This window comes from Gadus chalcogrammus, chromosome 9 (assembly GCF_026213295.1).
Source record: "Gadus chalcogrammus isolate NIFS_2021 chromosome 9, NIFS_Gcha_1.0, whole genome shotgun sequence".
NCBI lineage: Eukaryota > Metazoa > Chordata > Actinopteri > Gadiformes > Gadidae > Gadus > Gadus chalcogrammus.
The window spans coordinates 5,061,165-5,088,952 of NC_079420.1; the positions used below are offsets into that span (position 1 = coordinate 5,061,165).

At 44.9% G+C, this 27,788-nt stretch overlaps 1 protein-coding gene and 1 pseudogene across 3 annotated transcripts; both read left to right on the forward strand.

Moving 5' to 3' along the window:
- Window positions 1-599: 599 nt before the first annotated feature.
- On the forward strand, window positions 600-13,252 carry LOC130389053 (high mobility group protein 20A-like). Of its 3 annotated transcripts, none has more exons than XM_056598719.1 (9): window positions 600-977; window positions 2,758-2,847; window positions 4,644-4,850; window positions 6,331-6,463; window positions 7,177-7,214; window positions 8,472-8,544; window positions 9,626-9,841; window positions 11,607-11,739; window positions 12,814-13,252. In XM_056598719.1, the coding sequence occupies exons 2-9, from the start codon at window positions 2,782-2,784 to the stop codon at window positions 12,815-12,817; spliced, it is 870 nt and encodes a 289-aa protein (XP_056454694.1). In that variant the 5' UTR covers window positions 600-977; window positions 2,758-2,781; the 3' UTR covers window positions 12,818-13,252. The 3 variants fall into 3 exon arrangements, with proteins under 3 accessions (XP_056454694.1, XP_056454692.1, XP_056454693.1); XM_056598717.1 differs by having other exon boundaries at window positions 601-977; window positions 8,469-8,544; window positions 12,814-13,246; XM_056598718.1 differs by lacking the exon at window positions 12,814-13,252 and having other exon boundaries at window positions 601-977; window positions 8,469-8,544; window positions 11,607-11,743.
- A 3,197-nt stretch (window positions 13,253-16,449) lies between these two features.
- LOC130389065 (inactive tyrosine-protein kinase PEAK1-like) overlaps window positions 16,450-27,788 on the forward strand; it is a 76,936-nt pseudogene continuing 65,597 nt past the window's right edge.

Sequence of the window (27,788 nt, forward strand, 5' to 3'; positions counted from 1 at the left end):
CCCTCTTTGACCTGTATATGAGCAGGCGTGTGTGGGATTCAGAGGCAAGACAAGGGTTTGTTTTGATGTCCTTCAGGGGCTGTTAGCTCTCTGCATGGTTGATCATGGGATGGAGACAGGGCGTGGGCACATGAGCTTGTAAATGATCATTAGCAGCGATGGCTCCACGTAGCTTAGAGCTCTCCGATTCCTGGGTCATGCAAGTCAGCCGGATTTAACATATTCCAATCATCAACCTTTATTTTAAGAGAGAAGCTAATTTGAGTCCCAGGACTCTTTTTCAATGATGCAATGTGTATATGCAATATGGCACGACAGAACCCCAAAGAGAGATATATAGGCCTACAGATAGTGAGTAAAAAAATAAATAAGCATTTTTATTTTCTAACACAATACACAATCTTGTGCTCTGTCAGAATCGGAAAAACGTATCGTAAAAAAGCATGTAATGTCTATAGTGAACTGCAGAGAGAAGCAAAACGTTATTTAAGTCATTTTCTCGTCGAACAAGAATGGGACACAGAAATAGAGCAGATAGAAAAGAATGCTCTATAGGCAAATTATGAAACATAACGAGTAATGATTTAATCCACACATTTTCCCGATGTGATACAGCTGCCACAATTCACCGAATAATTTGAAGACACTGTTTTCAATGTAGCATTGGTTTTCTTTAAATGGTCACTGCTTTATAACAACATGCACATATTGAGCTAATTGCGGTTTATAACTTAATTTAAACCTCGTATTGTCCCTCATGTGAGGAACGAATTATAAACAGAATCATCGTACGTTAACTAAATGTATGTGACGACCCTTAACTCTACTTGAGCAATACAATCCAGAGCAACCGCATAGATTCCTCTTCTATCCGATGCGGTTCTGTGGGGACGAAGCGCATTGTTTTGATAGCAAACATCCCTCGGAAGGTAGCCTAACGCTACACCTTTCCACCGCAGAGCACTGCTTCTAAAAAGGTTCGTTGTGGGCATGTATAGATCGAATATTTAGGTTGAATGTGAATGTGTGACGAGCCAGTGTTTAACCTCTATTCACTCAAACCATGTACCACATTAAAGATTAAGAACAGAGCACTGGACTTGAGGCGAGCTAACAAGCTAACAGGCTTGCCATCTTTTGAGTCCTGTCTAACCGAGAACCGTAATAATGCTTATACGTCTGGCGTTTATTTATTTACTTCTAGCCATACTACAAGATACCGGTGGATACGTGTAGAAAATAAGTTTCTCGTCGGATCTGAATGCACGCAAATCCCGCTTGACAGCAGCTGTTTGCAACTAAATGATCGCTAATGCCTCAGAGCCAGTCAGCTCATTTAATGTACCCCATGGTTAAACACCCGGGATCATAAAACACCGGGGGTATAATGACGTGTATACGACTCGTAGACTGTAGAGACAGCTTGGTGACACGGATGGATCCTGTGATGCTGAACCAGCTCCTGTTTGTTGTCATCAGTGAGGTTTCCTCGCTGGAAACAGCTTCTGCTGTCTGCTGGGTTTCTTTATTCAATGTAGTCAGCTGCATGTCATTTTGGGTTATATGAACAATTGATAGTAAGTTCACTAAACTGTGTAAAAAAACCTTAATATGGATGTTTCTCTAGATGTATACATCTCTGGACATTGAGTCTACGTTTCGCCTGATCTAATAATAAAGCAGACACATTTTTCAATAATATCTCATGTATTCCATCCCTAACCATATCAATATTATGTTATAATAGTATCACACAATAACAATGTAATGTGATTTTAAGAATAAGAGCTTGAACGAGGGTGCATATTGTCAAAATGTACCGATCATTTGATAGATCTAGCAGTGTGAAATAGGATTTTAGCCACAGGGGGGCACTGCAACACAACATGGTTCAATGTTTGTTATTCTTGACGATGCTGGAATGGGTTAGGCATATTCGGAAAAATTCCTGTTTATTATGTTTCTTTGCCTTTAACACGTTTATATGTATACGACACGTTGTATGCAGAGATTAATGCCACAAGCTTATTTGGCTAAATCCAGGATATGACGTCTTCCTATGTATATGAGGAGGTTAGAGATGAAATCACAATAATCCTTCTACCTATTTCAAGCTCTCGCCACAGGCTGTATGGTGATAATAACCATTTGAGCTATGACTAATAGTTGTGCATGATCATATTTTTTCTGTGCAGTAATTCCCTGTCCCCGCAACCCAAATGTTATCAAATTCCAAGCAAAACGTTGTTACATTCTAAAGAACAGTCATTCGCACTAAGTCTCTTTTCTGACAGAAAATATGTTTGCTGCTGTGGATACAGCACATATTTCTTCAGCATTCAAAGCTCTTGAAAGCTAGTTTTAACACTAACTCTTGGATTAACCGAGAGTTTGGACTTTCGATTTTGTCTATACACATTGCACATGGCCATACATTCCTTCCTAATCAGAGAAATCCTTGACCTGTCCATTTTTTGGGATTGGTTTGGTTGGATGACATACAGGGGTCAAGTCATTCTGAATCCAGAATACATTCTGCTGATCTGGGCAGCATCCATGCCCTGTGGCATCACGGTCCTCCCCACACTTCAACACTCTCCCTCGCTCTGTCTCCCACCTGACCAACTGTCAGTCCATGTTGGCCACACTTCGCTCGGACTCTTGGCAAAAAAAAGCTGAACGTGTAACCTCACGCTATACGCTGAGGGCTTATCGTTCCTATGCTAACCGTGATATGTTGTTATATTTTGTGTCTAGGCCCGTCTTGTTGGCCGAGGAGTCATGGATGAGCAGACAGGCTCGCCTGGGGCGACGACCGACAACAGCAGCCAGAGAAATGGAGAAGAGGTGAGAGGCGGGCTCACAGGGTGCCAGAATGATGTTCATCACAATGCATCATGGGATTGTTTGGTGGCGATTCTCACCCATTTTGTGATTCCTCTATGGCGAGCGTTGTACTGCTGTTCAATCCTAAATCTGTGTAAATATGCCACAACCTAATCTAATCCAAACGTTGTTCTGCCACATCCTGTTTGAGAAACACTGTGGCAGATTAAAAAACACAGTTATGTGTCCCCATAATGAAAAAGTAATTTCACGATAATTACTAAACAATGACCTACCTCTACACCACAAGAAACATATCAATAACATTGCTATGCTTAATGACATCCGGAAAGGAGTCATTGCGATGTGATATGATGCGGAAGTCCTATATATATATCCCTAGGTCCTTCAATATGCTATCCAAGAACTACGTGGACTCGAACAGTGGGGGCTGCTTGCCTTCCTAGGAGTGTTTGCATTGTCAAATGAACAATCTCCGTATGTCGACATGCACACAAAACCGCCAACCAATCGGGTTCTTAATCAAGCTTCAACATTTTAATCATTAACTTTAATGGTAACAACCTACTGCGATTACAGGCCATTCCATTTATTTCCTGGAGCATCAATTAGATTAAGTATTTTGCCATATCGTCCATATACAATGTCATCCATGAAGTTAATTGCATCATGGTCTCTGTATCTATTATGCGCCTGCATCAAAAGCTCAGTCGCGTGACATCCATGTTTTACCGGTAAACAACTGATTCCCCAGATACCGAAACAAGAATCCTTTTGTGCAACAGCTCACTGTCCAACGCACTTTTGGACTGTTCAGGCGATGTCTTTTATGATGGTTCGAGGGGCGTTATTGCCACAATAAAATAATTAAGTATTCAAACATTCATGTTGCGCTGATGGCCGGTATAACCGCTGTAATCAGAATGTCTATGAGGTCGTATTTTGTTAATCCCAGATGGCTAAGGAGGGTGCCCCGGGACCGAAGCAACATTGAGAAAGGATGAAAATAAGACAAAGAATACACAGAACTCCCTCTAGAGTGCAACTATAATTGAACGAATCAAACCAAGAGATACCGCAGGAATACCCAGCTCTACTGTAGGTTAGGGCTTTGACTCCGAACTTTATCCGAATATAATTTGAATATCAAAAAATAAATCAAAATTCGAACGAATATTAGGCAGCCCTTAATATTCAAACCTTTTATGGGCAGGCCAAGAGGGAGAGACGTCGGAGAACCCGACGCAGTCTATTCATAATATTGTAATGACCACGGAAGAGGCAGTGAATGAAGTATTAATTAGACAGCGATTTATTAGAAACCTGATAAACCGTTGGAACGCGCAAGACCGGTAACCATAGCAATGCCAGTAAACAAACCTCGCGAAGCCCAATCCAGGTTTTACTGAAGGCATTTAATGGTCAAAATATTATTAATAAATATTCGAATATATTCAAACATTAATAAACAAACAAACTTTGAATATGATTTTTGGGCAAAAGTCAAAGCCCTACTGTAGGTATGCCAGGGTAGGCAGAGTGCAGGTAAGCCTAGCTCTTCAGCCTAGCTCTACCACAGGTGTGCCCAGACAGCCTGCTGCAGGTATGCCTTACTCTCCAGGCTAGCTCTGCTGCCGCTATGCCCAGGTGTGCCTAGCTCTTCAGCCTAGCTCTGCTGCAGGTGTGCCCAGCTCTTCAGCCTAGCTCTGCTGCAGGTGTGCCCAGGTATGCCTACTTCTTATGCCAGCTTCCTTTAAACAACGTCGTCGTCGTCGTCGTCCCCCTCCCCGCTGCAGAAGCCCCGGCGCGGCAGCTGGACCAAGGCCAAGCGGAAGAAGCCCCTGAAGGACAGCAACGCCCCCAAGGCGCCGCTCACGGGCTACGTGCGCTTCATGAACGACCGGCGGGAGCAGCTGCGGGCGGACCGGCCCGACGTGCCCTTCCCGGAGATCACCCGCATGCTGGGCAACGAGTGGAGCAAGCTGCCCCCCGAGGACAAGCAGGTCAGTGGGGAGGGGGGAGAGGGAGCGGTGGAGGGAGGGAGGAAGGGATGCGCGGCGTTGATACCGCAGCAACAACAAAAGAGGCAAAGCACAACAAAACAGATAACGAAATAAAGAAAAAGGGCCCAAACTTGCTTGCGTTTTTTGTTTTTGTTGTGGTATTTTCGACACGTGGGAATCGGGTTTGGCAGAGTTTGTGTTCAGTGAGTCGGCAAATATTTGGGCCGTTTTTGTACGCTACAGCGCAAGGCCTGGCATCTGGTGGAGCGGCTTCCGAGGAGCCCAGACGTCATTTGTCCGTCCCACAGGAGGACAGATTGCTGTTTGTTTTTTTTGTCTCTACACCAATCTGTGTTGCTCGCTCTGTGTTGGCCCAATGTTTCCCGATTAATTGTCGCTTGTTTCGCTTGTTTGGCCTGGAGTGCTTTAGCCTATTTTCCTCGTTACCTTGGAGGTGCTTTTTCAATAGTCCAAAACGAACGGTAATTATTATGTTATGTGCTTAGCTGATTTTACAAGGCGCGGTTGCATATTGATTCAATTATTATTCTAGTAGCAATTTGCTACTAGAATACCAGCAGAGGTACAATCCCGATTTCTTCTGTGTTATTCTTCTTTAGTCCTTGGAGGGAACGAAAAGTCTAAAGCATATTCAACATGCGACGTGCAAACAACCTTCATAGCAGCAACCTTCATAGCAACGCTGATAGCCCTCTGATCGATGCTCTTTCATACCTGGCTACAGGATGCAGAGACAATGAGTTTCATGCAAATCCTTTAAAATAACATCCTTTCCACACAGCACCTCATAATCACTTTCACAGGATGTGATGCGGGACGACATAATCTATATGTAAATGTATCAACGGGAGGAAACGTCTCCTATGCTGCCAACCTAATTGGCCGCTCTCCCAGTATCCACCGTACCCTTATTCTACAACCGACAGCTTTTTATTCCAAAGTCCACACCCTCCAGGATTTCCCCCCCTTTTTCGCCAAGTTCTACTTAAAGCGTAATACTGAGTGTCACTTTGTCAGTGACACGCATAATGGCATCGCGGACATTGGCGATAGCAGCCTGCTAGGACTTGTATATGGGCTTAGCTGTCAGGGGAGCTAGGTCGAAGAACGTTGCAGGGTTTAATGAAGCACCTTCCTCGTGATAGGAGCACCTTTGCATAATGATGGACTCTGTTGGGATAATAGGTTTTCTCTTCCAAAGTGTGGAGTGAATGACAGTTGTTGAATGTTCAATGAGTTAATTTTGACACACACACACACACACACACACACACACACACACACACACACACACACACACACACACACACACACACACACACACACACACACACACACACACACACACACACACACACACACACACACACCGTTTTTTTCTTCCATCCTTATTGCAACATAACAGATACTAGACCCTCACACAAAGCATGATTCCTCTCCTCCCCTTCCACCTCCCCAGCGTTACCTGGAGGAGGCGGAGCGGGACAAGGAGCGCTACATGCGGGAGCTGGAGAAGTACCAGAAGACGGAGGCCTACAAGCACTTCACCCGCAAGGTGCAGGAGAAGCAGAAGGGCAAGAGGCACCGGACAGGTGGGCCGTCTGATGATCTCCTCCTCCTCCTCCTCCTCCTCCTCCTCCTCCTCCCCCTCCTCCACAGGCTGAACTCACTCTTCTGAGAACACCGTGTTCGACAAGATCCGCACGGAGGGTCAAGACGTTAATCCATTCCGAGCTGCCAGTGTTTAAACGTCCAGGTGTACACCAGGGGGCAGTATAGCGTACCCAAAAAAAACAAAAGTATAAACTGTGAGGCGTTGCTAAGCTCTGGAAGGATCTTTGCACACGAGCTCCGTGGAGAAGTGTGATGTGGGCTTCGGGAGCACTTGGGATAAGATAAGACTTTATGATTCCCTGGAGGTAAATAAGGTGTTTAAGCAGCTGTTTACAGAACTATAAACGGTGCAGGTCAAGGCAAAAGCTCACCAAACATAAACGGATAAGATAACTACCGGTAGACGTATACACATGCTTTCGTGAGCCGAGGGTACTGCCGGCTACTTGGGTCCGGAGTGTAGTAGAATAAAGTTAAAAAAACGAGATATAATTTTTATAGATCTGCATCTATCAATGGGCTGTTGTTTACATTGGTGGAGCTGTGGTTGCATTGGTGGAATAAAATGTACTTCCATTTTAAGACTTGATACTCCGGCAGCCTCGTCCTCTTGCTGTTCCCCTCCCCCAGACCAACAGGGCTGTATAGGTGTGTAACATTGACCTAGAACTTGTGTTTCTCTCCTTCTCAGAGGGCGGACACCAGGTCACCATCGACAACCATCATGAGGTGAGTTATCTTCGCCCACTCCTCGAGTGACTTCATTCTCAGTGTAAGGCAGAGGCCGGAGACCCTTTGGGTTTCATTGATGGTCGCTCGCATGTCTATTACACTACGCTGCCTGCTGTGTCACTACTCTATGCAACTCTATAGGGAACATGAGGTTGACCTCACACCGTGTTGTAACGCTATGGTGAAACACAATGCTAAGAGGTCCCGGCCTCTGATGACTTCGTCAGTAGTATGTTCTTGCAAACAAGGAGGCTGCTGTTTCAGGATAGCATTCCTAGGACCCTTCTGTAGATTGAGATGCTGCTTTTATCCAAATCACTAAAGTTTCAAAGGTTTATTCCACCCAATTGCTCCTCAAGCTGCATCATCCTCCAGTACAGGAATATACTCTTGGTTCTGCTACACAATTGAATTTTCTGCCTTTGCTTCCTGGCCCTTCTGTTCTGCAACTATTTCGATATCTTGTCAATCTAATTTTACACCCCCCGGGATGTATTGAATGAACCAATCTCACAGCTGAAACCCTCAAGTCACCGATCGATTTTTCATAAACTTGAATCCCAATGCGTTTCCACTCTAAGCAGTGCCTTTATTTTACTTTCCGGAAAAGCGCCTGCGTTTAATTGAATGCCTCCTTATAAACCCACAGTGCATTCGCCAGCCTCCCGCCTTCGCATTTGTCCTCGCTCAACAAATCATTGTTTGAGCGCTGAAGTTGCTCTAATCCTCTTTGGGGCGGTTGTGTTTGCTCAGGATCAAGTGTTGTAATTAAGGTTTCTGAAAATCGTTTTTTAACTGGGGAGGGTTATGTCGCGCGGTGGCTCGGTGTTTCTTTGTATTCCTCTGGGAACGTCGGCTCGGAAATGTTTGTTTTTGAGGGCAAGTGGGAAGCAGAATACAGCCTTTAAAAAATGAATAGGTTTCAGTGTTCTCTTGTGAAGAAGCATCTATTTATTCAGCTGAATTGCACTTTGTCTAAACGCATAATTTGTATGATTAGGAGGTATTAATGCCAGAGGGATTTTTTTGAAACAGCTAAAAACAGGCTTCTGATATTAGTAGTATTAGTGATGGCTGGCGTTGTAGCCTATAGTCCATCCAGCGATAGTCTCAGTCTCAGTCTCAGTGTCCTCTGACTTTCCTCCACAAAGACCAACCATGTAGCCGGTTAAACTTTCAGGACTTGTTCACCACATGAGCCAGACTGCCTCTTTAAAAAACCTGCTCCACCTTCTCTGTCTCTGCCCCCAGAAGGACGTGGAGGGGAAGGAGAGGTCTGTGTTTGACATCCCCATCTTCACAGAAGAGTTCCTCAACCACAGCAAAGGTAAGGGGAACCTGAACGCACGGCGAGCTACCTTCCAGGTGCTACAGGCCGTTGGTAGGGGGAGGGATTTACTAAACCCCTGTTTCAGGTATTCTCCCGGAGTTTTAGAAGTCTTCTGACACTCTCTCTCTGTCACCAACGGTTGGTGATGTCAAACTCCAATCTTTGCAGAATCGATTCACCGACCATAATCCATTCAAGGTGTGATGATCGAGTTCTCCACGTCGTATTATGCTCCAGGGAGCTGAATCACTAACAGTATTTACCTAACTTGAGTTTATGGTTTACCATTATTAATGATTGGCTTAACCCCAAGTCATTGACCCCGTTTATTAACATGCATTGTAGACGCACTGACTCAAGGTTCTGCATGTCTGTCTGTTGCATGCACACACACACGCGTTAAAGGTGACCTATTATACCACCAGGTGTGAGTGTGATTAGCCGTTACAAGCCGTTTTGCCTCGTCTGACCTCTTAGGTGGGTGTGTCCACCTAGATGTATGACGGATAGATGAGCAACGTTTGCTAAATTCCAAAAGTATTCCAACTAGGGCTTTGACTCCGGACTAAGTTATTCGAATATAATCCGAATATCAAAAAATCAATCAAAATTCGAACCAATATTAGGCAGCCCTTAATATTCAAACCTGTTATGGGCAGGCCAAGAGGGAGAGACGTCGGAGAACCCGACGCAGTCTATTCATAACAATTGTAACGACCACGGAAGAGGCAGTGAATGAAGTATTGATTAGACAGCGATTTATTAGAAACCTAATAAACCGCTGGAACACGCAAGACCGGTAACCATAGCAACGCGGTAAACAAACTTTGCGAATGCCCAATCCAGGTCTTACTGAAGGCATTTGATGGTCAAAAATATTATTAATAAATATTTGAATATTAATAAACTAACTAACTTCGAATATGCCCTAATTCCAACCAATCACCGACAAGGGCTGGTGGGTGTTGTGCTGCGGTCATGAGTTTTTACTGGATGCACCAAACACGGAAGGGAGGAACTTTAACATACATGCTCTCTGTACCCCCCCCCCCCCGGTGCCCCCCCCGGTGCCCCCCAGCCCGCGAGGCCGAGATGCGAGGGCTGCGGAAGACCAACATGGAGTTCGAGGAGCGCAACGCGGCGCTGCAGAAGCACGTGGAGAACATGCGCGGCGCGGTGGACCGGCTGGAGGGCGACGTCATGCAGGAGCGCGGCCGCAACGGCCTGCTGCAGCAGCACCTGGACACCCTGCGGCAGGCGCTCGCAGCCAGCTTCTCCTCCGTCCCACTGCCCGGTGAGGGGGGGGGGGGGTGAGGGAGACTAAGGCCGGGGGTGAGAGGGAGGGGACTAAGGCTGGGGTCGAGGGAGGGAGGAGACTGACGCCTCGTGCCCACTGCACCGTCAGTCAACGGACGTGGGAAGGCGTGGCTGACGGATGGGGGAGTAGTCTTTGCAGAGGCATCCGTCAGCCAATCAAATCGCTTCCCCGGGTTCTTCCCGCTTCTTCCTGCTTGTTGCGAGGCAAGATGACCCGCTTTCCCGCTTTCCAGTATCGTCAGAGCCCGAGTCGCGTCACAGTGCTTAAATTTGCATACGCGATCTGATTGGATGACGGAACCGTCGCTGCCGAAAAAGTTGAACATTTTTCAACTTTCTGACGGTGGCGAACGCTCCAACTCAACGGACGGATCCACAATGCATTGCGCGACCGTCCCCATTCAAAGTCAATGGGCAACGGACAACTGACGGAGGGAGTGGGCACGGGGCTTAAGGCCTGGGGTGAGAGGGAGGGGACTAAGGCTGGGGGTCGAGGGAGGGAGGAGACTGAGGGTCTGCCACACTGGACCAAGAGTCCCATACCCATGTTCTGTTCTTGCCAGGCGCACACAAGGCACAGGGTGTCAAGCTGTTGTAGCGACGTGTTGTTTGATTAACACTTCAAATGTTTCCAGCCCTACCTGTGTGGCTCTGTCCTGAGACAGAATAACGGACGTCATGTCCTTAAGGCACAGCCCGTTACCACATGAACTCCTTGAATCCTCAAGACATTGGCCTTTTGGATTAACGAGGGCAGAAGGATGCTCTAACGCCAACCTTGGTGCAAAACTCTTCTACTTCAGAGGAATGCCTACCTTTTTTTTTTGTGGTAATTATGCCGTTTCAGAGAGCTGTGGGAGCCGGATATAACGATGTAATAAAACCCTGCGCTGTGAGCCTTGTTGTCATGGTGATCCTGGCGCTGTCACCGGATAATAGGCAGATTTCTTTTTGCCCACGGCACCAATTTGAGGCCAAAACTCTAGGCACTTTTAGTGAGCACTCTAAAGCCAGGCTGTGAATGCGGGACTCATCACTGTGAGTACACGCTACATGGGTTTTTGACATACCACCCATTTTCTATTTCGGAGCACATTTAACGTCTCTTTATATCAAAAAAGCCTTTCTTTAATATCCAATTCCGTGGATAAGGTTTGATCACTTTTTTGACGCGTTGATATGCCAGACGACTTTAATAGCCTTTGATGTTGTTAACAGTATCTGAGTTTTGAAATTACAACCCACACCACTAACTTGTTGGGTTGCATGCTACATTTTCAGTAGAGCCAGTTTCCAATCCGGTCAATAGTAATCCCCTAATTTTGTCGATTTTTGCACATATCGATATGGACAAATAACCTTGAATCCTTGATGTCCTTCGCTATCGGCAAGCTTATCTTTGCTAGCGGCTAGCTTTGGGTTTGTTAATGACTAGCTCTGGGTTTGTTACCGACTAGCTTTGGGTTTGTTAACGACTAGCTCTGGGTTTGTTACCGACTAGCTTTGGGTTTGTTAACAGCTAGCTTTGGGTTTGTTAACAGCTAGCTTTGGGTTTGTTAACGGCTAGCTTTGGATTTGCTAACGGCTAACTTTGGGTTTGCTAACGGCTAGCTTTGGGTTTGCCAATGGCTAGCTTTGGGTTTAGTAACGACTAGCTCTGCGTTTCTCGGAAAGCTAGCCGGCGTTCGCTAATGGCTAGTCTTGTGCTTGCTAACGGCCAGCGTGCGTTTTGCCCTCCCCAGGCAGTGGAGAGACCCCCACCCTAGACTCTGTGGACTCCTACATGAAGAAGCTCCACAGCATCGTGGTCAGCAACCCCCAGGAGCACGAGGGCCTCATCAACACTGTCCGGGACGTGGTCAACCGCCTGGACAGGTAAACGCCTCTTCTATACGCCAGTGGGGTCGTAGGGGTCGGGGGGCCCCCACACAGGGCCGCCTGGGGTACAGATCGCTGACCTATAAGCTTTAGTTGTTTCATGGTGTATTCTTCTAGTCTACAAACAGATTAATAATTCATACCCATCAGAAAACTAGCGCCAACTCACTGGTGTGATGCGAGGTTGATTCGTCCACTGGGACATTTGTACTGCCGGTAGATGCTGGTGGCTGGTTTAAACCATGGAGAGAGCTGTGAAGCGCTGTATTCCAGATGTAAATGTGAGATCAACGCAGGTCAAACTTGAAGCAAGAAGGCCTGGAAAATGAATATTTGATCTAGGGCTGCTCGATTATGGGAAAAATCATAATCACGATTATTTTGGTCAATATTGAAATCACGATTATTCAAACGATTATCTTTGAGTTTGAAAACGTGTTGTATTTATTCACCATGTCTCTCCCAAAAAAAACGTTGTAACTGAGAACTTTGAAATTTCGCCTTAAAAAAATACACAAAATGGTCAAAAATAAAATGTTCCAATCTAAAATGATATACAGATATGTGTCCAGCTGTTCTGACCCTTCTATAAATCATTAAAAAAAAATAAAAAAATAATAAAAAATAAAATAAAAAAAATCGGATAACTCGATTATGTTAATTTTCTGATCGTTTGACGCTAAAATCGTAATCGCGATCAAAATTCGATTAATCGCCCAGCCCTAATTTGATCCGCACATTTCATCGTGCATCATTTTTTGTTCTTAACTTCATTGAGCCAATTCACACATGATTCAGATACATGTCTTAAAAGAGCAGGTTGGGATAAGGCATTTTGGAGACTGTGCCTGCGGATATCGGTGATTGAACCAACAACCTTCAGGCTGGAAGTCCATCACCCTAGCCAGCCATTGCACCATCCTAAAGTTACGATGCTATAAGCAAACTTTGAAGCACGATGAACCTTGGGAAAAGTCCTAAACAAGACATTGAGCAGTTTGGCTTCTGCTGTGACAAATGTGTCGGAGCATGACCAGTTAAGTAACACATTCTGTTTTCTGTGACACCCAGATAATTGGACCATTTCGCCGAAGTGGAGCTACTTTTGGGAACCAGGAGTAGAGCTGGTATTTCGTCATTCTCATCCTTTTCTTCAGACATAGTTGTTGTGATGTATTTATTTCATGCCTATTACATTTAAGGTTTGTTGTTTTTATACGATTGAAATTTCCAAACTTGTAAGGGGATTACACTGTTATTTTTACTTTGGAGGTTTTGCTTGTCATGTTGTCTTAAGTGTTTCAATGTTTTCACTGCAATATTTAGCCATTTTATCATATCATATGTTGTGTGCTACGTAAGAACATTTCTCAGTGGTTTTGTATTCGACATATAAGGAAAACAACATTTTGTTTAGCTATTGTCATGGCCTTTACAAAAATTAACTCTCTCGTGCCATGTCTTTTTTTTCTTATTTGTGGGGGAAAAGAGAAGTTTTTCCAATAAACACATTTACAAAATACTGTAGCTGTTCTGGGCCTGATTAATGATTCATCTAGACTGGAAATATTCAATATAAGTGACATTAATGCGAGTAATGTGTTTTTTTAACACTAGATGTGTTTTAAAACCCCCAATGCCTGTTTTAATGTGTAATAACATCAGTATAATATTTAGATGTCCTGCTTGGAAATCATCAAGACATCTGTTCCTGGTGTGTGTGTGTGTGTGTGTGCGCGTGCGTGCGTGCGTGCGTGCGTGCGTGCGTGTTGCTGTAAGCCAAGTGACTCCCAAACGATTGAAATGGAGTATGCTGATCAAGCAGCTTGTTCTGACTGGGGGTCGGGAATCCATGTTCACCGAACAGCTGACACCGAGATTGTGTGCTCGCAGGAAAATGGACAGACAGATTTGCTTGATAATATAGTTGGTATAATAATATTATTATGACAATTAATCCTAATTCATATATTATCGCACATAAATAAATAGTATCACACATCTGCTAGATTTAGTCAAGTAAAAGTTGGCACAACTCCACATTGAGGGTTAACTAATAGATCATTAAAAAAGAAAAAGGCCAAAGCATTTGAGCCATTTGGATATAATGACCCTTTCCTGTTTCCTGTTTCACTCATGCCCACTTCCTCTGCCAGCTGCCACTTCCTGTCCAGTGTTGACAATGTACACCCAGGTTATCGCCCACAATCTATTAACACAAAATGACCCCCATTGAATAGTGGAACAGTCACACAACTTCACTCCAGACAAAGTATACTCATTTCAACTGTTGTTTGCATTAGCAGTACAGGTTGTACTGCATTTGCTATCAGTTAAATGCATAGGAAATACAGGAAATGTAAAGGTTTGAGCTGTTCAACCTCGTATTTAGTGGATCTGAAGATCCTTAATTAATGCTTCTGACCGAGCATTTCACCTGACGGTTCCGTTGAAACCTCTGGAACCTTCTATGTATGGGTGCATGTTTATGCAATGGGATGAGCATCCACGTCTTGCGTTGCTGCAGACGGAAATAAATGTTGTGCAATTCACTATGAGAGCGATAGGCCACATTCAAGTACATACATAGGCTTGTAGTCTTATCCAGACAGTAATCAAAGTCGGCTCATAAGAGACATTTAACAAGGCCCTTCAGAGATGCAATTAAATCAGCATTCATGTCATTCCGGTTGGACACACACACACACACACACATACAATGACACACACAGACACACACACACACACACACACACACACAGACATGGTCAGCTTCCGGACCATGACCAAACACCGCCTTTTGTACACACACACACACACACACACACACACACACACACACACACACACACACACACACACACACACACACACACCCTTATATGGCCTTGTCTAGCTCCTTCTGGTATCTTCTCGGCCGGTGACCCACGGTTGGGTTGCCATGACATCAGAGAGTCAGACAGCGGAGCCCCGCCTCCACACCGGGAGAGCATCTAACCCGGAGCCCAGCGGGGAAGAATGGGTGCGTCAGAGAGGATGAGCTCTGCCCCTCAAGCTACCCTGCTAACCTTCACTTCCTGTCCTGCTGCACTCCCTTCCTGCCCTGCTAGAGTCCACACCCCCAGCCGCTCGTTAACATTAACACACTGCAGGACGGCCCGTCTTCAGATGTGCGTGCGTGCGTGTGTTACAGGATAATTACACTCCCACGTGAAGAGCAGCATCAAAACCTACAAATAGAAACAGATTAAGGCCATTTAGACTGTGATCTCTGTCCTGTGGCACAGTAAAGGAGGGGGTAGTGAAGGGGGGGGGGGGGGGGGGGGTATTATAGCCTACATGTGTTTCTTTATTTTAACTGATAGCTAAACATAACTCGGAGAGTGAGCAATATGTCTGTGTTTTATTGTCAGGCATGAGCAATGTTATCAGGAGTCATTCAATGTCTGGTGACTCCTGTCGGCTTTCCTGTCATTGGGAAACTGCTGCTCCTTTTTTTTATTACACATAATAAAAGCGATGAGGATGTTTATACTGTATAGTTCTAAAGAACAAAACAAAACAAAACAAAAAACAAAACACATAATGCTAACACAAGGGAACTACTTGCCTACAAATTGAAGGCATTTCGTTGAGGCCCAATCTTTAGAGTGATGTATATTGTAGGATACAATATACATCACTCTAAAGAATCGTCCTCAAGTTAATTCTTAAGATTGTTTGGCCAGCGCCGCCGTCTGTCAATTTCTAACCAGAAACAGTGTTGATAGATGACCAGCGGAGGGCGCTGTAATTTTCGTTATAAAGAGTCAGACGTGATCAGGTCGTTCTCAGGAATTAGTTGTCGTACATACATTTCCTCACGTCCACTATCATCCACTTTACAAAAGCAAAGGTACTTTAATACAGTTGAACAAAGCCTAAATTATTTTGTTAGACTATTTTGTATAGACTAGGCTTACTTTGTAAGCCTAGTCTATAAGAGTTGGGCATATAAGCAATTGTTTATATTGTCCATACACTATTCTTCTACTTTCGGTATGAGAGAAAGATAATTCCTCGGAAACGGGATAACCGGTTTGCTACAAATCCAGTCGGTTATTATTCAGTAAAGCCATTGCTTACGACTCTCCCCTGCAGTGGATTTCTTTTCTTTGGCTCCAATTCGCGTTGCCAGGGCAGAGGAGAGCAAACAATGCTCGGAATGGGTAAGAAAAAAAACTTGAGTCATTCTCACATGTCAACTCCGGGCCGAAACCCCTCCTACTGTGTGCTAGACGTGGACCTACACTATATCCTCCTCCGTCCCCCTCCTGGGACTGAAGGGGGATTCCTGCTTCAGCCCTTGAGGGCCTGGGCCTTGTGATAGATCAGTCACTCACTCACAGGCCACATAAGAACCTTGTGTATCACCTTAAATGTCATTTAGCCAGTAAAACAACCCATAACTTCGAAGCGCCTTGGGAAGAAGTATGATTGTGGTTTTCTCAAAAAAATGTGAGGTATTTATCATGTAAAAAAAGAATGCATGTATGTTGACTATAGATTTCTGAATAGTGCCGACTACCAGGCCTAGATAACACTATTTTATCGAATAACGCAGTTCTTTATTTTTCAAATAAAGATCAAATGTTCAAATAAACATAAGGTTAATACAGTATTATCTTAATAGTACAACGTTTGCACATAAAGAGAGCGACAGAAGACCAATTGCGCGTGGTCGCGGTTCTCCGGGCCAGCCTCTATTTAGTACGCGCGTTCCCGCGACGGGCTTGTGGAAAAACTGCGGCTGGTCGAGCCACGCAGGGACGACTGTGTACAATCACCGCTAGAAATACATTCGGATTTCGTGTTTTCCCGAAGACATTCACGTAATCCAAACGGGATCATGACCGCGACACACGCGTACGAGCACACCCGGGAATGACTCGGAATCAACAAGGTAAGGAAAAGTTTAAGTTAAGTGTAAACTGAAACTGCCTCATACCAGTCCCAAGTCTCCCAAAAAATCGTTGCGAAGTTGTGTACAGCGGGGAATGCGATGTTTTTTTGAAACGGCAGACACACACTACTGTACTGCCGCACTGTTGTTTCAATCCCGGTATCGCACCGTCTCCACCGCGTTGATCTGCGGTGAGCGGGATAGAAAACGTCGATCCTGGAGAAGTTTGCGCGTTAACGTAGCGCAGCCTTCCACCAAATGAAGTGGTCGTGGTGGGCCAGTACGTTCTGTGGTGCGGGATATGCTGCAGGCTATTTGTTTTTTGTGTTTAAAAAAAGCTATCGTACATCTCTGTAATACCTTTCTTTTGGGTGGTTGATTGACTGATACTGTGGAAGTTCAATGGACTGGATCCATCCATCCACATGAATATGTAGTACGTTAGTCGTCCCAGCGTCTAACGGAGGGCGCTCAGTGATGCAACATCATATTGTCACGTTGAAAGTCGTCTATATGTAAAATAGGATGACATATCCCACAGACACTTTAGCTATTTTTTTGCTGCAATTGTTCTGGAATTACTTGAGGACTATAATAAATAATCAAGAAAATAATTGCTTTTGTTTATAACTGCCTAAGGGAAATGTATTTGGCCTACTGACCATCACATATTTACTTAATCCAGGGGAACTATTGGCCTATTTTTCGTATCAAAACGGTTTAGTACTACTATTGGGAAATGTATAGTTGCCAAGACTTGTCGTTACGCAGCGTTGGCTCGGATGCACATTTTGGAGTTAGATTGGTCCAAAGTGGCAGATGTCACCTTGTTACTGAAATAAGGAAGAAGCAGAGCCAGCCTTTCTGATAAAAGAGGCTCCACATATTTTCTACCGGTATCTCTATGCTCGTCTAGAGAGTCTACGTGATGCAATGGTGATGCTGGTTTGTTCCATCCCAGATGAAAATGTGAAGGACATACCTTAGATTCCAGGCAGTAAACAGCCTTCACCTTATGGTAATCTTGAACTTTCCATTTGACATTGTTTTCGAAAGTCGTGATCTCTCTGCCTGATAAAGATGCTGTCTGGTGCCGTAGCATCGCACGTCCATCAATTTCGACTGAAACGATCTGGAAAATGTCTATTCAATCACTCCTACACTATGTTTCGTTTTTACTGCACTACACTGCTGCAACTATCATTTTCTTAAATGTTCACGTTTTTTAATAAGAAAAGATATGTTCAGACGCTCGAAAATCTCTAAGTATGTTTTTGTGAGGGATGCATCGAAACGTGACGTAGTGCAGTCCAGGGCTACATAATATCATCAATTCATCCGAGTGGCGTGAAAACACCAATATCAGCGCAGTAGGCCTACTTCTGAATGTTTTGTGAATGAGGATGACGTGTTCCTGGTTTCAGTGCAAGATTGATGGGCCAGACCTTGACCCAACCCCGTCATTCCTTAAAGTGTTTTCCGTGGGTGGGTTGGTGGGTGTGCGTGCGTGCGTGTGTGCTTGCGCGTGCGAGTATGTGCGTGCGTGTTCGTGTGTGTGCTCAACTATAATGTATTCAACATCTGTGTTCAAATTTCTTCACAAACTGCTTTCTTTACAAACTGGAAATCACGTCAGAAATGGGCTACAATAGCCTACATGTTATACTTGATTTAATATAGGAAAGAGCCACCAAGTAATTATTTATTCATTTAAAAATAGGTCTTCTCCTATAAAAAATTGTCATGAATTGAACGCTCAAAATTCAATCAACTGTTGCAGATGAGGATGTTTACTTCTTCAGCTGGTTTGGCTAACATGTCTTTTCAGGCCACCGATTCATTTTTGATACTGGGTCAGCGCAGTTATGGAGGTGGAAAGTTTCACATTTTTGAGGAAGATCATGTGACGCCAACATCCAATGAGATCGTCCCATGCCGAGGGCCACGGCTGGAGACAGTACAGGGAGCAACAGGTGTGACCCGCGGGGTTAAGCTTCCGGAAAACACACACACATACACATACACATACACATACACATACACATACACATACACACACACACACACACACACACACACACACACACACACACACACACACACACTTGTGCACATGCATGCACAATTCCATACCTTTGACAATATAGTTCGACATGTACAGTATTCCTTATTTATTTTCTTATTCTTTCCTTCGTGATAATGTTTACATCCCAGGCGTCAGATAATGCTTTACTTCAGGCTTCATTATGAATGTTCAACAGTGCAATATAACTTGTGCCTCCCATAGTTCAATTGGTGATCATTCTTATGTCAAAGAAGGCTTTGCCATTCTATCCAGATAAGTTGTATTATGTTAATGAACGAAATATGAAGTCATTGATCAAACTGGTCTGATGGAGCTGTGGTTAGTCGAAACCTCAGCCCGTTTGTTCTTGTACTGCTGTGGCCATGTCCGTGCTGTTGCTTTTGCTGTGTATTATAATTCGGTTCCATAGGCCTGCATTTATAATCATAGTAATCATAATAACATCAATCTTTTAACTGCCAAGATTCGGCTTGCACCTTAATTTCCTGGCTTCTTCATGGAGCCGGGGGGGCCTTCATTTGACTGTGTAGCCTCATTTGTGTAATGAGCTGAGCGATGGAGCGTCTCCTACATGCTACAGCAGGTCTGTTGGTCTCTTCTCCAGCGAGGAACTGCTACTGTCAGTAGCCGCTTGGAGGTTTGGGTGGGAAGAGAGGGCAGGGTTACACCGAAACTGGGCTGTCATCTCCAGTACATATCACCATATACACAATGCGCATCAGACTACTCCTATGGTATCTGATGCGTAGGCTGACCCTACGATTACGTCGGCAAACGGTGCTCGACGTTCATGTGGTCATGTGATCATCATGGACATGTTAAAGTGGCGCTCTGATTGACAGCTGCCACTGACTCGGGTCCTCGGAGAGTTCCAGAGATGATTGGGGTATTTTTTTTGGAACACAGCCCCGATCTCACCAGCTCTATTCGGGCTCCCTTCAATCCATTTCATCCAGCGGTCTGTGGATGGGAGATGGTTAGAGTTGCTGGCTGTGGTTCCCTGCTTTTTGTCGCTCCATTGGGACCCTATCATTCATTCATCCATCACTCTTTTACAGGGTATGAGGGCCCCAGTGTTGGTCGACGATGGCTTTTATTTGGTGTTCCAACGTCACTCCTCAGTGGTTTAAAAACGAAAATAACTGAATGTCAGTTCAGTCTGTTAATAGTTTCCTTATTGTCTCTTGCAACACGTACAGTAATTATGTCATACATTTGTTTACACGAGTGCAAATCATTTATTGCAAACAATACCATATTTCCTTTGTAAATCCATAGTGCTCTGATCTAACTCTCTGTCGGTGGTGGATTTCTTTTGACCATGCTACATTTAATGTGGCACTCAATGCTATGTAGATGGGAAACTTAATGGCCGAACAACTTCAGAAATTGAATAGTTGAGGTCTTTGCTCTTCGGTGGAGTCGTTTTTGATTTAATTCTCACGGGGCCAGGAGAGATCAGCTTTGTGAATCATCTCATGCTTAACGGAGGCAGACGAAAAGTCCCACATTTTTTGAAAAGATTAAACTGCATAGGAGGATGAACGTCTATTGTCCGGTTCAAAGAACTTGTCTTTGACTTGGACAAAAGCGAAGGAGAGGGAGAGAAGGAGTGAGACCGAGTCAGGGAGGCTGACGACAGTTCACTTAGAAAAATATGGCCAGACTTATTTTTCTAAATGAACTGTCCGACTCCTGAATCGTGACTAAAAAGTCTATGTAATGAATGGTCTTGGAGGGTATTTCTCTCTGACGAACTGAACAGTATTGAGTGAAACAGTCCCGCCAGACCAGGATGCTGAACCCTGTGAGGTCCAGAAAGGAGCGTATAGTGAGCCTTTAGTGAGGCATTGTTGTTTGACTGCTGACGTCTTGCAGACCTTGTTGAGACACTAACTGCTATGACAACCTGTTACGGTTTGTGTTCAGTGGCTGATGGATGAGGTGGCTCTCTACTACTTCCAGTCCTCAGGCTGCGGGTACTCCTAACAGACTCCAACACGGTCTTATTTAAAGGCTTCACTGGCTCTGACCAAGGTTTTGAACTTCATCCCGACCTGATGCACGGTGGATGACTTTGTGTACGAGTGAACGACGTCAATTTTTTGTGATAGGTGACACGATGACATTGTGTATCATGAATGATGTTGTACTATGACTGACATTATGTGTGGGTAATGACGTCATGGACCCACGCATGGTGATTGGGGCATGCTGCCATGTATGGCGATGTATGGTGCATAACGTCATGTTTGGGGCCTGTTTTGCGTGAATGACATCACATATTGTGAATGACGTCATGGATGGTGATTGGTGAACGAAGCCATGAATGGTGCATGTTGTCATGTACGGAGCCTGGTGCAAGGTGATTGACATCACGTATTGTGAATGATGTCATATATAGTGCATGATGTCATGTATTGGACCTGGTGTAAGGTGATGACATCACGTGTTGTGAATGATGTCGTGTATTGTTTATATGGTGAATTACATCCTTTTATGGTGAATGACTTCATGTACAGAGATACATGGCAAATTACCTGATGTAGTACAAGAACCAGAAACCGGTCTTGGAAAATACAGTAGTAACATTATCTAGGCGATAGTATAACATACCGGAATTTGTTTGTGTTGGATGTCAGCCAAGGACAATAACATGCACAGGATATAACTTTGCTCATGTACTGTATATTTAATGCAAGATGCCATTCCAATAAACAGAGCTTTGTTTTTTATAGCAGTCCCCGCTCCCAGCTCTTGGGAACAGAGGAGAACTCGCATCAGATATGACCGGTGGCTATAGTTACTGATTATATCTTATTTTTATGACTTACCCAAGTAATGTGCACAAATAGTAGGGTTCCTTACGATCCCTTCCGGAAAGTTCTAAAGTACAAAGACAACATCTGCACGTCAGCCCCATTTAAAGGGGAGGGGAGATGCTCTTTAATCTCAAAGAGTAACATAACACAATCTTCTACTAATAAAAAATAAATATTCGTTCAAGTCAGTGTTTGAATGCTTACTTTATTTATAATCTTTTGTGAAGAAAAAAAGGTTAGAAGGTTAGGTTACATTTAAAAGGGAACACTTATTAAAAGGGCCTAGCCAAACATGGGATTATCCATTTATCCTTTGTTAGTTTTGTTTTCCATTATTAAAACATTATTTGAATTGGCTTATTTGGTAGCACTTCACCCCTGCCATCCGTTGTGAGAATAAAAAAATATCGAACCATTCGATAAAAATATTTTTTCTGAAAACCGATGATGCTATTTGGGCCCATCATATGTACTTGTATCTTCCCCTTTAAAAGTAGACTTCACTATTAATTCACTACTGATGGCAAGAGTGTATTGCATCATCCCCTCTACAACACAACACGATGGAACCAAGAAGAGATTACAAAGACGCTGCTTACATTTCAAATATTCTTCTGATACAGCACGGCATTGAGTCACACTAATCCAAACCCCGGATGAACTTGGGTCCTCCCCAGAACATTCAGAGCTTCTTGAAATAGTCATGCGGTTGCATCATTGCAAATGCAAAGGCCTGGGTGAGACTGGAACGACCCTCTGGGGCTCGGACAGTCTGGCTCTGCATCCCAAAATAACCACAACGCCTTGCCTCAGACGAGTCTTGCTGCCGTCAACCTTCCTGCACCTGAGCCTCTGGGCTCCCCCATCGAGATCAGATCAGATCCAGTATGTTCCCACCCGTCCGAGGGGTCGGGGATCCGTGAGAGGATTGGACAGGCAGGGGAGGGGACGGAGCCGCGTGACATGAGTACGTACTGAAAGGGGCCGTCTTTACAGCCTCACTGAGAAATAGTAAATGCAGCACTATTATTTTCCGCAGTCGTTGTATTATACGGTTGACATGTTGTTTTCTAGGATGTATTTAATAGCCCCCTGCCCCCCCCCCCCCCCCGCAAAACATGAATAAATTAAGGTCTGAACCGAACCGTTGATTTGATGAAGAGTTAGCTCTACTCAAGACAAGAAGCGTCCTTTTTAAGTTGCAATAACAACATTCATCACTAGATAATGTAGTCGCAGCAGGAATAACTGTGAGAGCTATATGCATCCTGAATCACTATAATCTATCATAATTCATCTCTAGTCTCCAGTCATCTGCTATGGCTTTGCAGTTATTATGAGTTAGACGTTAACAAAGTTCCGGTGTGGATGCTCATATGCTTCCAAGTCGTATTCTGGTCCCCATTTTGCTGGCTGGGCTGTGATCTACCTCACCCAACTTCTCTTTCTAAGAATTGAATCCAAATTAGTTTCCAACTTCTACAAAAGGGGTACAAGTGAGGCAGTACAACAAACGTTGAACCTCTGTGATCTCTGAAGTTTGGGATACTAAATATTGAAACGTTTTTCGTTTTATGAGTTTGCGGCCCTCTAAGGTTTAGGCGTGTTATTCTCCACGGTCTCTTTTTCATTCACCAGCCGGCTTGTGTCACCGGTTTAAATGCAAAAGAATAAGGTTCATAAATTAGGGATGAAGAGGTGCGAGGAGGTGCTCGGCTTGTTTGTCCTCTCTCTAATGGCTCCTCCTGACACTGCACATTTCCAGAAGTTTCCACCGTTGTGGAGTCCGAACTGGGTCATCGTGACTCACTTTTCTCCTTCCAAATTGAGTTCTTGAGACGGCAGTTTTTGATTTGGACAATGGAGAAAGAGAGAAGTAGTGAAACCGAGTCAGGGAGACTGACAACGGTTCATTTTAGAAATATGGCCAGACTTTGAGACTCTTGAAGTGTGACTAAAAAGTAGATGTATTGAATGGCCTAGAAGGGTATTTAACTCTATTGAACTGAACAGTAGTGAGTGCACTAGGACTTTGGGGAGGGCCTGTGAATGTGTCATCACTTACTGTTTAGTAATTGAGCTGATATTCCTACCCAACGGGACTTGCAGTGAGTCATTGAGCAGTAGTTGTTGTGATCTTGCCGAAGGAGGCCCACAGGTTAGGCTTTGGAAGCTTGGGGATTGAACCCGGTACCTTTTTTTTTCAATTGGGAGTCGAACTACCCGGCTTGTTCTGCCCTCTGAATCAGCCAATTCACCGCGATCACCCACGTCACAGAAACTACTGCACAGCAACAGCAGAGGTATTTGTAAGGCGATCCTGCTCTCGGGCAGCCCATTGTCAGGTGGCATTTAAGGAGCGCTGTGACATTATGCCTTTGACACAAATGGTGAAAATGCCCGTCAGTGTTCACACGCCACACGACTTGTAAACACAATGAGGCGGCTGGCCTTGTCTGGCGTGGCCCAAAGGTTTTCCCACAAGTAATATAATGTTCAGTGCCCTCAATTTAAATCTACGTCCATCTGGGGGAGCTTACGCTACCTCGAGTTACCCACCCCCCTAACCCTAACCCTAACCACCCGACCAGAGTAATGTAGTTCAATCCGACTGTCACTCAACCCTGCGGTGTGCCCCCCCCCCCTTCTGTCAGTAACCACCTACCTTGGCAGTGTACCTGTTGCTCGCAACTTGATCTGGAAGCATTAAAAGACAAAATACAAACACTATGTCTCCTCCAGGCAAATCCCATTGGAAATCCCACCCAAGCCAGAAGTCCCCAACAGAACTGGTTATATTACAGGAGGAGCAGTGAGAGTAGCAAGCTAGCCATCCGTCCGTAGTGGGAGAGACACGCACACGCACACGCACGCACGCACGCATGCACGCACGCACGCGCACGCACACGCACAAACAGCTTTCAGAACCACTGATGTCATTATCGCTGCAGACAAGGAACTTAATATATGCTAATAATATCATAACACATACCATTTGGGGGAGAGACTTCCACCGTCCTTCTCGTGAAGCATCTGACAACACCGTGAGTGCGTAGAATCACAACGCCCCCCCCCACCCGGGGGCACTCGTAACCCAAAGAGCATCTGGAGGATTCGGTGAACAACATCCCTGTCTGCATGTTCTATATTTAACCCTGACTTTACGGCCGTGGTACCGATTACATCATGCCTCTGGCTCGGCCATTAAACGCCATCCCAGTGGCCTCTGACCAGTTAACGGGCTTCCCTGGGGGGGGGGGGGGGGGGTTGTGGAGGTTGACCTCCAGCAATGGCCCTGAGCCGCTCCTTAACGAGTTAACCATCCACCCACCAATGGTTTATTTGGTCGAGGATGGCCTTAACGTTTTTTTTCTTGCGGAATCCGACTCTGTGTTTTTTTTATCCGCTCACCAAGTCGGGAGTCGTTGGGAGCCGGGGCGGACGGACGGAGCTGTAATTAGCAGCGACCGTAATCACACTGGGAGCTAACCCCGGCGGCGGTGGAGGAAGACCACGGGTGGCTGCTCCTCACCGCGACAATCTGTGGGGTTTCCCCCCTTTTTTGTCGCCGGAGCCGTCTGGTGGCAGCGTCACGCTAGACCTCCCCTGGAGCCCCAGAGCCCCAGAGCGCAGACGGAAGGCTCGGGTCTCGAGGGTCCAAGGGTGAAGAGGAGATCGCAAGATGGCATTCCAGATGGAACGCCCAACAAAACAGAAAAAAAGAGATTGGGAAGTGGGAGGGGGTATGCCATGCAAGAGAAGTTGAACGGGGACAGAGATGGAGACATGTTTTTGGCCATTTGATAAGTCAGAAGCTCTTGGGGTTTGTTTTTATTGTCGTGGTGCCGAATCCGGTTTATATATAGTGAGTGATGCCATGCACATGTGATTCAAACTGCTGGTTTCGGATCAGTACACGCCTTTCTTTTTCTGCCCTGGCTCCAGCAGGAATGGTGATGTCATACTCTAACAACATGATGTTTGCTTAAAATAGTTTGCCTTTGTTTTCTATTACGTATTTCTTCAAACCTGGTTCGCTCAGCCCGGGCAATAACCTGCATTCCTTATGTGTGACAAGCGCAGCCCTGGCGTCAATTCAATGAATTAGCCTTTTTGTTTATTGGGTTTGTTCATTCATCTGTCGGTTAATTACATTTTTGTAAATGTGTCCATTGGAGCCATTTTAATTGTGTGAGCTTTCCTGTGTTCTTGGTTGTCTCTGTTCTTGACATGCTACAGTATCAAATTAGAAGTAGGCCTATCAAATTGAATCATGTAATGTACTGTGTCCAAGCAACATGGGCATGTTCCCCACAATAGCTAGGATTAGGGATACATGATTCTATGTATCAATATAAGCTTGTTTTCTTCACATCATGGCCAATTAAGCCCGAACCTCCCCCACAATGGATTTTTCTAACGGTTGATCACATGCACAAAACGCTTGTAAATTATTCCCGTAGATCCTTTGAGAACATAGGTCTGAGCAGTTATCTAACCACTGTTGCTCCTCCTTGCTGTGTAATGTCTTCTCTGGTTCCAGGCTAATCATATGGAGGGAAAAGCCTTTGATATGCGTTCTGCCGAGCTTGGCATGTTTCTCTCCGTCAGGGAACGCATCTTTTTGGGCTGCATCTGAAGATCAAAGCGGCTAATAATAATAATAATGCATATGCATCCTAACGAGGGCTTATAGTGTTTTTTTTCATCAGGCCCCACCAAAGGCTCACGTTACACAAGTAGGCTACAGATCCTCTGTGATGTACCACTCATGTCTGTAGCCTTTCCCCAAAGTTAGACAAATATGAAGGGTCATCATCACTGCATTGCATTTTGCATAATTGACTGAGCCAAACCAGTCCAATTTTACATTTACATTTGAGGGTGATTAGCAGACACAACAGTTCATAAACATTCACACACTGAGTCATCCATGAAAGGCCAGCTCATCTGGAGCAGTAAGGGAAACCTTGACACTCAGTTAGGAAGAGCCGGGGATCGAACTAGCAAACTTCCAGTTACAAGTCAACCCATACTACCTCCTGAGCTAGGCCTTGCCTCTAGTAGATGTGGAGAAAAGCAAGCATAGCACGTGGGACGATTCATGATGAAATCATTTAGCTAAACGCTATCATCAAGCGCACCTTGCATTGGCTTTGTGGAACGGATACAACGGATTATGAGCAGAAAGGGGTTGGGGCTATCTGGCCCTGTAAGATGCCTCCGGTCACACTGCAGACTGCCACACACCCAAGCCACTACACTCGAGCACTACTGAGACCTGGATGAATGGCCGACGTTGGTTGGCTGCTTCAGTGGTACCTCAGTCGGTTCAGACATATTCCCCCCGGCCCCTGCTCGTTAGGCTCGGCCATGTGACCACCAAAGGGCACACATGGGCCGAATTAATTACTTTAATCTTCAGGGAAGTTGTGTCTCTCTCTTGATTACTTCCTCTCGTACTCTTTCCCTTGTTCCTCTGCATAAAGAACACATAGTTTGGCTCTCCATGGTCCTATTGAAATGTACAAAAGGCATACAACCTGTCTGCATTCTCATCACTCATTCACTCACTCATTCACTCACGCCAACTGGCTCACCCTGTCGACCTCCATCACTTCCCCTCACCCAGGACCCTCAACACACGCGCAGAAATGGCTGCACGCATGCCGGAACACGGACCAAGCAGGTTTCCATGCTTCACTATCACCTTCCAACAGCACAGCAGCCAAATAAATATTAGTGTTGGAGTCTGTATTACGGGACCTGGAGCAGCCATCATGAACAATGTGTAAACAGACACACTACTCGAATGCGTTCCCTTTGGACAACACTAGCTGTGGCCACAACAAATCCTTATATAGCTTGTTTCAGCCCGGGCAGACACTGCCGAGAGTGAAAACATGAATATACAGAGTGTGAGGCACGGCATGTGCGGATTAATTTGTGTTTTTTAAAAGGAGTGTTTGTATTTAGGAATGAGGCATGTTGACACTGTGTCACGTTTTTGTTTTTCGTTATTTGTTATACGACGGTAATATTATTGTGTTGTGTGTTTTTGTTTTTGGTGATCTATGATCTGAAGGTAATATTACCGTGTCAGGTTTTGTTTTCGGTGATCTGAAGTAGTGGGTTTAATGTGTTGTGTTTTGTTTTGGGTCATCTGTAGTATTTATGAAGGTAACATTAATTTGTT